Consider the following 12,440-nt stretch of genomic DNA (forward strand, 5'->3'; position numbering starts at 1 on the left):
AACTGGCTAATGACTAGGTACTAACCCCGAACCTACCCTTAACCTAACCCTAATTTATGTAGTTACCTTATATTATCTAGTACTTTCTTAAAGTACACTGTAAGTGCAGGTAAGTGCACGAACTGTAAAATAAAGTGCAACCCAATTTTTTGTACACAAACAATATGAACAGAAATTACATAAATTACATCCAAATCTTTGTAACAGATTAACCCTTTAACTGTCACCCGTCCCCTCGGTGGGACGCCTAAGTTTACTTCACTATATTACAATTAAATTCTAATCTAATCATGGCAAACTATATATCGTTGGAAAGGTCTAAGACTCCTAAATAGATATTTTACCAATGTTTTTATTAAAAATTATGTAGGAAAAGTAATAGATTAATTTTTGATAAGAGTGCACCTCAAAAATCTACATCATAACAGGAGTTCTGACCTTTGTCACAAAAAGTCTTCTTTGTTGCCTTTTTCTCTATCACACTTTAGAAATCATCAGAAATGATATATCAATTGAAAACTTGAAATCTCAAAATTCATCCTTTGAAACCCACTTTAAAATCAAACATTGCATTACCATGAAAATGGTACATCAAGATCATGTTACAAAATGTTTTCGTTCATGAATTATAAAAATTGAAGTTTGGATCGTGCACTTTCACGTCTATGTTCAAAAATGTGAGTGACAGTTAAGGGGTTTAAGCCCAAAAAAGTAAAGTTTATTTTATATTTATTCTAGAGTATGTCTTCATGACTTTATGAAAAAATACAGTAATAATATAACACACACAAAACATTTTAAAAAGGATACACACACACACACACATATATATATATATATATATATATTCCAGAGAATATCACCTGAAAATATTATGAATATTATAATGAAATCACATGCAAAATGATAGAATGAAACCACTGCTAGAGAAAATACACATTTGAATATTTCGATTTTTTTTTTTTACCTCAAAATCTTATAATTACTGAAATATAGTCCCTTACTGTAACAGCTAGCCCCAATCTTCACACTACTATTCTTTTATAAAAGGGTAATGAGCTTTGGTTCACCAGCATTGTTTTTGGTGGTTTCTAAAATGTCTGGTTAGAGTGCGCAAATGCAGTCTTTTAAAAAATGTTTGTAATATAAAAAAAGAAAGAAAGAAAGAAACTCACAATGACAGCATGAAAATACAAGACTGATGCCGTGACTTAACAGTTTAATGTAAATCCAAGACAAAGTGTGATTACATTTCTACACATATACAATATGCATATGTGAGCATACAAATTTCCTTTAATAACTCGATTCACCTTGGAGACCGAAAAATGATCAAAAGTAACAGTGAATAACAAGCTATAACATAGTTCACCACGACGCGAGCCCCTTCACACCCTACAGTTAGTAAATAGAACGATTAAAATAACTATATTCTTCTATAACCCCCAGGTTTGTTAAAAATCCTCCATGAATTTACACTGCTATCATTAGTTGTTGAAGCCTAATAAAATTCACGCAGGTTTTTTTTTTTTTTCTACAACGAAAATTAAGAGAAGCACACAACATTTGTAATGGTAACACAAGCGCTTAGTAGCAAGTACTCAATTTGTAGGAGTTAAATCATTCTTATTATTGTCATTATTATATTCATTTTAACATTCTATAAAGCCAGTAAAATATCCATTCTCATAGCATACTTAATAATATTAGCCTAAGGTACAGGGTACATATAATGCTACGTTAACAGATTGAAATAATGAGACATCACACTTCTTCAAATCCCCAATAAAGCAAAATTATAATAATTATAATAAAAAAGGACAATAAACAAGGAGGTATACCTGGAAATACTGCAGCACACAATAGCTTTGACAACAACTAATGTGATACACACTACTGAGAAAACCATACAGCAATTGACAAAAATCAGGGGTCGGATGCTTTCTTAGGTCTTGAAACATCATAGAAAAATATTTAGTTTTTACATTTGACTGTGAATGTTTGCAGCTGTGCAAGTAGAAAATTGTTCACGTCTTCGATGGCTGCACAAACGGCTACAGTGCATCACAGCTACATAACGGGTTTACTGTGGCGACTCGTGAGTGACGTTTCTGCACAAATACGTTCACTTGTGTTCACTGGTGATTCGTAACTACGTGTGAAGAATACGTTACGTTTTACACGCTCGTAGTAATGTCACTCTGTAATACACACTCCTGACAGAGACTATGCTGTAGATTAAACAACAACAAAAAGTTGACCGATGAGTGTTCTTGGGCGTAACGATTATTGTTTTGCTTTTTTGGGTTCTAAAACAACATATGAAGATGGCCGTATTGTCATATTTGGCCTCTTAGCACAATCATACACAAGTTCAATGGTGCATTAACCCCTAATGCTTCCGTTTCAGCCCACACATGAGAGAAAAATCAGATGAAAACAAGCAGAACAAAAGGAGCTTTACAATTGTGGAAGTACTGTGGCCACTTCAATTACAAAAAAGAACAAGAATCCATTGTGATTTCTGCAAGCTTGGAGTTAATTCATGATCATGTGCTTTACAAGTGTTGATTTGGTTGCCATCCAGGGTTTGACTGGCAATGAGCGTTTAGGAATGTTTTTCAGTCCTTATAATTGCGGAATCCATCGCTTTCTGTAACGTCGGAAGGTGGATTTTGATTGTAGGTTGTATATTCATGAAGCTAAATGTGAAACAAAACCCCCAAAATCACCAATACAATACATATTCACGCTTCCTTAAAGCGTCACGCGCAGTTAATAAAAGAGAAGGCAGAATTTTGACATAAGATGGAAAACTAAATCGTAAATTGCATTAATGCTTCTTTCTAGCGCATTTTGGTAACTTAAAATTATTGTCTTCATTAATGTATACAGTTGAGACAAACTGAATCTCAAAAAAACAACAACCTTGACTTGTTCATAATTCATATATTTGTTGAGTCTACAGCTTTCTATGATTTAAATGAGTTAAAACACATCAAACTGCATAATTTGGATTAAAATTCATTCAAATTTGGGTCAAATCAATGCTAGATCAAGTGAAAGAAATTACTAGCCAGAGCAATCCAACATAATCATGATGTGTTGATCAGATAGTTTAGTCTGAAATTTTATATTCATTTTGTACTAGTGACCAATTCATAAACGGTAACGACACTGGATTCAATTCACAGGCCATTATTTGAAACACTAATTTATCTATGCGATTCTTACATATGTAGCTAAAACCAAAATAATAAAAAAGCTGAAATTTAAAGCTGCAATGTGGAATTTATGCATCACTAAAGGTACCAAAAAGAACTGAAAAAACAAACAAAACAAAACACACCCCCAATTTTCCATTGGTTGCACTAACAGCCACGCCCACATTGCACACCATTGGTGGATCTAATGCTGCTGTGTGAAAGCAAAGCGATGTTCAGTGTTTATACTCTTATAAGAATTACACACAGCAGCTTTAATAACTGAAGTAAAGTATTAATGTGGGATTGACATTTCTACAAAAAAACAAAAAAAAAAACATAAGGGCCTTGTTTCTTACACAAATCCTCTTAGATTCAAAAATGGGAGATTTGTCCTCACTAACACTGACAAAAAGTATGAAAAAGGTACAAAAACAATAGATTATACTGTGCTAACAGCAACTGCACTCAGGTCATGAGAGTGCATTATTTTTGTCATCTCTATTTTGCCATCTACAGGTTCTTTTCTGACACCGACCTGATCTAACCTGTATTTTTTTTTTAATGTTTTTCATTTTCCAAGTGTCAGTGAAACTCACTCTGTCTTCTCCATTACAGCAAGGGACACGTCTGTGCATTAATGACATGCTGAAATTCTTTGGTGGGAAGAACAAAAAAAAAGCGGAGTCCAGATTTGGTCGTTCAGGCCGGTCCCTGTGAGGTGAGAGAGACTGGAGACTACAGATCAGTGCCGTCAGAAACGGCTCCTTCCGGAATGGAATGTTTTATGCGACTAATGTCGAAGGAGCCTTTCTCAACTGTGTGCTTCAATGAGCATCCAACTTAAGCTTAAACAAATATTTGACAACAACAACAAAAAAATCTATTGGCATCCTAAGTCATAACACACAGCTTTATGAATCAATCTGACAAGCTAGCAAACCGAAGGCTTGGGTACAACATAACTGGTGTCAGATCTAGGCCGAGCACATGGACAAAGTCTATGATTCCTACCAGACGAGGGTCCACATATGAATACTAAACATCACAGTTACATATCGACCACCAGAAATCAAACAAATGATGCTTGACATATAACATAAAGAACATCAACTCTCTACGAGAACACAATATACCTAGCAAAGTAAAACAATCAAATAGAAACATCTCAAAGTAAAAACGACTTCAAATGCAAGTTCTGTGGCATGACGTGAGGGCAGAATAGGATATATTTGATATTCCATAAGCATGTGCCCATCAGAAGACATAAAAATAAAAAAATAAAATAAAATACTTTGTCCTAACCAGGCGCATAATTGCCACAGCCAATCTGAATAAAAAATCAGAATCACAGCCAATCAAAAATGTCCGGTCACTGCAAAAACAAAAAAACACATGGAAGTGATCTTTTTCTTTCCTTTTTATTAATTAATTTGAATCAAATTTGAAGTAAACTTTTGATTATTTTGAATTCCTTCCGTTCTTAGATAAACTAGTAAAAATACATTTTAGTAAAGTTTTATGAGGTTATTTTTAGTCTCATGTTCATCAAGGATGCACTTAATTAACAAAAAATACAGTAATATTGTGAAATACTATTGCAATTCAAAATAACTGTTTACTACTTGAATATATTTTAAATGTAATTTATTCCTCTGATGCAAAGCTGAATTTTCAGCATCATTATTCCAGTCTTCAGTGTCACATGATCCTTCAGAAATCATTCTAATATGATGCTTTGGTGCTTAAGAAACATTTATTATTATTTCTGCTTAATATTTTTGTGGAAACTGAGATACATTTTTATCCAAGATTCTTTGATGAATAGAACATTCAAAAGGACAGCATTTATTCAAAATAGCAACGTCTTTCATTATGATCTCTGTGTGTCTTTACTGCAACTTTTGGTCAATTTAATGCATCTTTGCTAAACAAAAGTATTAATTTCTTTACAAAAAGAAAAAAAAAATCGAACTTACCCAAAACTTTTGAAAGGTATTTTATATAAAGTACTATATAAACTTTCCTTGTCTTTTTAATCGCTTTATTGCGGAGCACATGGTTAGGACACGGTGTAAATGATTGGCTAGCATATCGATGTTAAATAAGCAGCAAAAAAAGACAAGCATTGGCCCACAGTTTTCTACACTTTTGTTATCTCTGTACTGACTGACACCTGTAGCATAAGTGATTCCTACGGTAAGACAAACAGTGAAAAATACGAAGCCAATATTGATTTCCAATGCATGTTGTTGCAGACATCCTCATGCAACCAGGGGCAGTTCAAACCCCGAAGTGTACATGAAAATAAAAACCCCACAGGTCTTCTTAGAACCTTAAACGAGCGCTTAAATCAGAGTATGGTGTGCAGTCGTGCTGCACGGCCTCCTTCGGCATCTACCAACGTGCTCAAAGCCAACATGCTATTCTCATTAAAAATGTGGAATTTGCCCTCTCGCTTTCCCAACAGTTCCCATCAAAATCCACAAGCACCTCCTACTCCTAATAAGACTCTCCTTCTCGAACCCTCCCAGGTTTCTAAACCAAGTCAAGCCTTCCGTAAACAGACAACCTCTTCAAACCTGGTATGTTTTATTTGATTTTTAGACAAATAGTGCGTCCCGATCTCAAACTGATTGAATGATACTTGGCTTTTCCCATAAGATATACATTTAGTCTCCCTTTTATGACATATGTAGCCTAAAATCAGTGATGTTGCATTGATTGCAAGTACTAAAACGCATATGTACAGTAAAAACGCTATATATAATTATATCCACTATCCAGAACAAAAGTTACTTATCTTTAAATGACGACTTTGGTTCGTTACCACAGGCAAGTATCTTTATCTTTAAATGTAGAAGACCTCATGCACGCTAAACGAGAAGCATTTAAACAACGTTTAGGGCTAACGCTTACACCTGGAACTCAAAAAAAAAAAAAAACACGAAACAGCTCGAATGAATATGTTCAACCTAGGAGCCAACTCTCTTGTGACTAGTGACTAGCATCTGGTTCTAGAGGGTTTCCAGCCAAGTAAACTGTCGTAATATATGTAAGGCACTACGAGGTAACAATGATAAACCTAAGACTGTGGAGGAATAGATGCGCAGAGCGCACACATGCACGCAAACGCACGACCGACTACCGTGTTGAACATGCCTATGTTATTGTAACCACTTTGTGCAATCACATTGAAAGAGGAAAAACAAGAATCTATTGGTATCAGAAAGTTTCTTCATGAAATCAACGGGTGCAGACTGCTACATTCTACAAAGAGGGGCCCAGCTAATGTTCTACGGTATGACAAACGTATTTTCTTTTCTAAATGTGAACACAAACAAAAAAAAGTCTATAAATACACTAGAAAGTTTTGTCGTCCTATTTCCAGAAGATTCCTCCAGGTGTTTTGTCGGAGAGCGCGGCGGAATATGCACGATACTGCTCACCGTGTGTAATTTGGAAACGTTTAAGACAGTTCAAGGCCATTGTTATGTTTTTTTTTTCTTTGAAGAGCAGCAGATATCTGTATTTCACCTCATCCCAAAAAATTCTCGTAGGAATTTAAAACATCCAAGTCGTGACCTCGGCTCAACAGTCGGTGAATGAATTCAAGAAAGGGAAAAGCAAATAAAATCTCCCTCGAATTAAACTCTGTCTCTCCCAAACGGCCTGTTGATGAGACCTTGTTGTAAAAGAAACTACGAAAAAGCAAATTCTCCTTCTTCTGTTTTAAAAGAAACGAAACCTCCACATCACAAAATAAAAAGTTAACTGGCCCTTTTGAGAAGGCGAACTCATCTAAAAAAAAGAAAAACTCCTCAGTACCCTTCCGTTCCCTCCGAGAGTACACTTCCTCTATCCATCGGCGTCTTCATTGTCTTCAAGTTTAAGCATGAAAGGAACAAGGGGATGGGGTTAAGGGTCGATAGGCTTCAGCATGTCTCTCTGTCTCTAGGTGGGATAAGGGTAGAAATGGAAAGCAGCGATTGGCTGGGCTCCAGTGTTTCAGCTTTAGAGGTAAGGGTACTGGTTAATCTTGGTGGGGCTCAGCGGGTATCCAGTGTAGACAGTGGAGGCAGGAGAAGCACTGATGTAGGTCTGGTGTGCGAATTGGGCCTGGTACTGGCCGTGGTGCAGGAAAGGTTATTCATGTTGGAGCCAATAGCCTCGTGGGCAGCGTTGCGCTACGGGCGTCCTGAGTTCGAATCCCGGCTCGAGGACATTTCCTGATCCCACCCCCCTTCCTATCAGCTCTGATCTGTTCTATTATAATAAATGCAAAAATGGCAAAAATAAATATATATATATATATATATATATATATAAAAAAAAAAAAAGTTGATTCATTGGAAATAAAAACTATATAATACACTGAAAAGAAAAAAAAAGTGAAATTTATGGTATAATACGGCAGCTGTGGTTGCCAGAACTTTACAGTAAATAATGTACATAACTAATAAGAAAAAACTTAACGGGGAATTCTGGGAAAATCTGAAAATGTAACAGTATTTTACATGAAATGTCCCATTCGATTTATTACAGTTATTCACTGTATACAGTAAGGGAATGTACCATTAACCAATACACATTTTTACTGTTGTCTTATTAAACTTATGATAATTTTTACAGTGTATGCACAATATGAATAATATTTACAATGTCAGATTTCTAAGGTAAAACCTTCAACTCCCTAGACCACCAATTCTTTTCTAAGGCATTATCCAGTATTTTCCCTGAGCTGAATAGGCATTTAAAAGTCAAAATTGACCCTATTTATCTACTCAATAAATGTCCCTGGTCTTATTGCGCATGATTCATCAGTTATTTCACAGAAAACAAATTGTTTTCATCAAAATGTAATAACGTTCTCCACTTCCGAAATTATTTTGACATAACCAAGCCCACACAGACAGAAAAATATTAAGCAATATCCTAACATATACACAATCCAATCAAACCCTGATGGATAAAATCAAGTCCTGTCCTACATTATTTCCCACTCTCACTCAAAAATTATGTCACATTACAGAACTGTGCACTGAAATCGCTCATCCCATTTTTCTGACCTGGTGTTACTGGGCTGTTTAAGGTCGTCCTCCTCATCCGTGTCGCTGCTGATGGTGATGATGCTGACGGTCGGGCTGGGGGTGTCGGGGATGACGATGGTTTGGCGCGGTGGGTTGTGTTGACCGTGGTGGTCTCGAGTGGTGCTACATGCCTGCTCGCCTCCCCACCCCCCTCCTCCACAGGTCTGTGATGGGCCGCAGGTTGAGGATGGGCCGTTCTGAACCACGGCGCACCGAGGGGGGGTGTTCTCCTTCACTCGTTTGGAGCGTTGAGGTGATGTCATCGGCTGGGTGGAGGACACGTTGTATGCTGACGCGTTCCTAAGAATGAGGTTCTTTTATAATGGCTTTTAGACATGAAATCATATTTTTTGAACATTTTACCATATTATACCATGGCATTCATTGATAACATATGAATATGACCACCTGATGGCATTACTTTACCGTGGTAAAACCATAGTTTGTTCATTTTTTTATGTAAGGGTTGTCTGACCTGTTGTTCATCTGGTGCTGCTTGTTCTTTTTGGAGGAGGAGTTGTTGTTTGATGGCTGTCTCATGACATGAGCCACACCCACATTGAGAGGCTGCTGAGACGGCAGGGCGACGTGACCTGCCAATAAGGCTGGCTGTTGCATAATGGGATTGTAATGGCTGCCATGGGGATGTGAATTCCTGAATCAAAACAAGAATAATTAAAGCATGCCCTTTAAAGGCTACTTACATTACTGTTCATTACCGACAGCATCATTACTCCAATCTTCAGTGTCACATGATCCTTCAAAAATCACTCTAATATGCTGATTTGGTGCTCAAGAAACATGTCTTATTATTATCAACGTTGGTTGCACTGCTCAATACATTTTTTCAAGAGTTTTGAATGGTTGAAATTATACAAGAACAGCATTTTTTATATATATTTGAAATGGAAATCTTTTGTAACAACATAAATGTCTTTACTTTCACTTTGTATTAATTTAATGCATCCCTGCTGAATAAAAGTATTAATTTCTTTAAAAATATCTTACTGATGCCAAACTTGAACAGCAGTGTATTTAAATTCTGACAAGATAATACACATAGATATATGAAAAAAAAAAACAATTATGGAATGAGACAATATACATTTACTGACAGTTCAAAACTCTACTTCTATTTTGCTTTTAGAAATGTAATTTTGATTAAATTATTTTTTTTTTGGTAGTGCAGAATCTAAAATTTATATCTCATTGATTCAAGATACATTCTCTACAAACTATTCTTAAGTCAATTTATTGTACCTTGTTTTAAATAATTTACTGTCAACTTGACATTGATTATAAATAGGATTTTTAGTGTCAGAGGCAATGGTCACCAACTTTTTTTTTTTTTCAAAATATTTTGATATACCACAGCACTACTTGTCAGAATTAAATACGTCCTACATAGGAACAAACCCTAAATAGCATTTAGATGTACTATCTTCAATCATCAACTAAAATTGTATCTAAATAAAGAATAAATGCAATGCAACATTTGGCTAGAGGGGGCAGCAGTGACTGCAGCAAACAGCAGAGAAGCAGAGAACAGAATTAGATCTCAGAGGAGAAATCCCTCTCTGCAGAAAAAGTGTGACACATTTCCAACCGGACTGGCTCAGGACTACCAAGCCCTCCGGGCTGAGTTTAAGGCACTGATGAGATAATCTGCAGATATCAGCACACGTTCATCTGTAATACCTTCACGTGCTGTCCTCATGCAGGACAGCACGACCTGACTCCAATACCCTGTCCTAGCCAGAGACACGCTCCTGCACTCACTGTTCTATTCCAAGAAACCAACAAGAATTCTAAACAAATCCAGAGTATAATGAGTATCAGGTTTAAAATATTCTGTTCCTTCATTCCAAATGAATAATTAAAATGCATGTTGGCTTTGTAGGTGCATTTGCAGACTAAGCAACCTAGATAATTCAATCTGCTTAGTTCATAATCTAGGAGATTATTAAAACCCAGTGTTGCGGTACCAAACTGCCGTGAAATATATGGATCACCAGTCATGGTATCTTAAAATAGATCGGTTGAGTTCCACATGACCCGTTTATAATTAGCATGGTATAAGTATGTTTCGTAAGGATATAATTGATTTTAAAATACTAATGGAGTCCCTATTAAACATGATGAAATTGTACCAGATCTGTCTAGCTAAATAAAACAAACTAAAGATGAAAGCTTCTGTGGCATCAACATTTAAATGGAATGGAGTGAAACAGTCGGTTCCAGAAGTAAAAATCTCGTTCGTTTTCTCCATAGGGGAAATGATTTTGAGCGATAACTTATAAACCTTTAAAGACAGACCTACTGTGAAGCTAAGAGGTTGTTATTTGAGGGTAAATGCTTTTGGTGAAGCCATCAGCCTACATTATTTCGATTTAATTTTGAAATAAATATGTTCAACAGCAGAAAAATGACATCATCCATAATTCTACAGAGAACTCTCCACCAATCAAATAATCGCAACAAAGCAAATTGTGCCCAAAGAACATTTCAGAATCCACTCACTCCCATAAAGCATTGCAGTTTTATACCTTTTTTTGCTTCAAATCAAAGTTTATAATGTTGTGATTCACCTCTTATCTGGTTGGTTTAGTTCATAGCGTATAACTCCTAAACAAAGACCTTTTTATAAATCCCTTGGTGAAAAAAAAGAAAGGGAAAAATACTTCTGGAACCAAAGCTGCTGAAAAATTGGGAGGGCACTGTTGCAATCTATTGCAAAAACAATAATGGTTTCTCAAACACTCCCCATCTGCCAATGGTCAGACGAAATGATTGTCTTGCCCTCAAACTCACATTGGTTGAGACAAATGTCCATGGGCCAGGATGTAGAAAAAAAGCAATGTTTTGAAAGCTCACAAAGCCACAGTATTAACACTTTACTGGGAAATCAACCCACACTGCAAGAAAAAAAAATTGCAAAAATTGTACCTTCATGGGTACAACAGCTTGTCACTGGAGCAGTACACTCAAAGGGACAACTTTGTATCTTATCTACATCTTAAAATGGGCATATTAGTACCTTAGAGTAGTAATACTCATAATGTAATGTTTTCTGAGAATGTCCAAATGGTCTACTTACAATAGTTTTGAGCATATTAAAGGGATAGTCCAACAAAATTATTTACTCCCCCTCATGTTTTTCCAAACCTGTATGCATTTTGTGGAACACAAAAGAAGATATTTTGAAGAATGTTAGTAACCAAACAGTTTTGAGCCCCATTTGGGATCAACATTCTTCAAAATATTTTGTTTAACAGAATGCATACAGGTTTGGAGTGACATGAAAGTGAGCAAATATGACAGAATTGTCATTTTTGTGTAAACTATCCTTTAGGTTAGAACAGAAAAAAAACAAAAAAACACTAATGGCCTAAGAATAAATGGGCTGCCCTATGTACTGTAGCAAGCACAATAGTCCTCTTTAGCGGTGACGGCATGTTGGTTTCTCACCTCCAGTTGGCCAGAGGCTGCGAGCTGGTCATGGAGTCGGGGATGACGGTGGCATGTTGAACAGAGGTGTGTGTGAGCTGCTGCCACGCCGGCGGAAGGAGAATCTGTTGAGTACCAGACGGCCAGGCTGGCTGTAGAGTAAGGATGAAGGGAAAACACAGGGTTAGCGTACAGAAGTCAGGAACATCTCCAGCAGAAGGTCGAACATCTACAGATAGTGGAGCTCATGTGATCCTCATGTGTGAGTAGGATATGAACGGCAATAGCAACCAACAGCGCACGGACTCAGTGACCTCTTGCGATTTAATTGGCGTCAGTGTGAAGACCCCATAACCTGGCACATGAAATCGCAGGGCTGCGGCGCAGCTAAACAGGGCAGGGTACTGCATCCACAGATTTAGAGAGAGGAGAAAAAGGATACGGCTATTTAGAGAAATGACCGCTAGTAAGTGCTAAACTGTGCCAAACAACCACCAAAGGGGTCATTTAGTTATTTAAGACACAGTAGCGTCAGCGTTCAGGCCTAGATTCAAGAGACATCATTTAATGAAATTGTTCTAACAAAATATGAACAGAAGAGATACATTATAAACAATTTTATAACCCATCCATCTTCTAAGCTAATTATTCTCTTGGTCTGCAAATGAAGATGTGAGCAGGACGGCAAATAATGGACAGC

At 36.6% G+C, this 12,440-nt stretch overlaps 1 protein-coding gene across 1 annotated transcript in view; it reads right to left on the bottom strand.

Moving 5' to 3' along the window:
• Positions 1-6,705: 6,705 nt before the first annotated feature.
• Positions 6,706-12,440, bottom strand: part of LOC107684678 (homeodomain-interacting protein kinase 2-like) — a 108,805-nt gene continuing 103,070 nt past the window's right edge. The window contains exons 10-13 of the mRNA XM_016481004.1: positions 11,762-11,892; positions 8,769-8,948; positions 8,273-8,593; positions 6,706-7,347 (exon numbers count right to left, since the gene is read on the bottom strand). Of these exons, the coding sequence (XP_016336490.1) occupies positions 7,218-7,347; positions 8,273-8,593; positions 8,769-8,948; positions 11,762-11,892 (762 nt within the window). The 3' untranslated portion in view covers positions 6,706-7,217. The remainder of the gene's footprint in view (positions 7,348-8,272; positions 8,594-8,768; positions 8,949-11,761; positions 11,893-12,440) is intronic.

This window comes from Sinocyclocheilus anshuiensis, unplaced genomic scaffold (assembly GCF_001515605.1).
Source record: "Sinocyclocheilus anshuiensis isolate Anshui unplaced genomic scaffold, SAMN03320099.WGS_v1.1 scaffold93, whole genome shotgun sequence".
In the NCBI taxonomy this organism is placed as follows: domain Eukaryota; kingdom Metazoa; phylum Chordata; class Actinopteri; order Cypriniformes; family Cyprinidae; genus Sinocyclocheilus; species Sinocyclocheilus anshuiensis.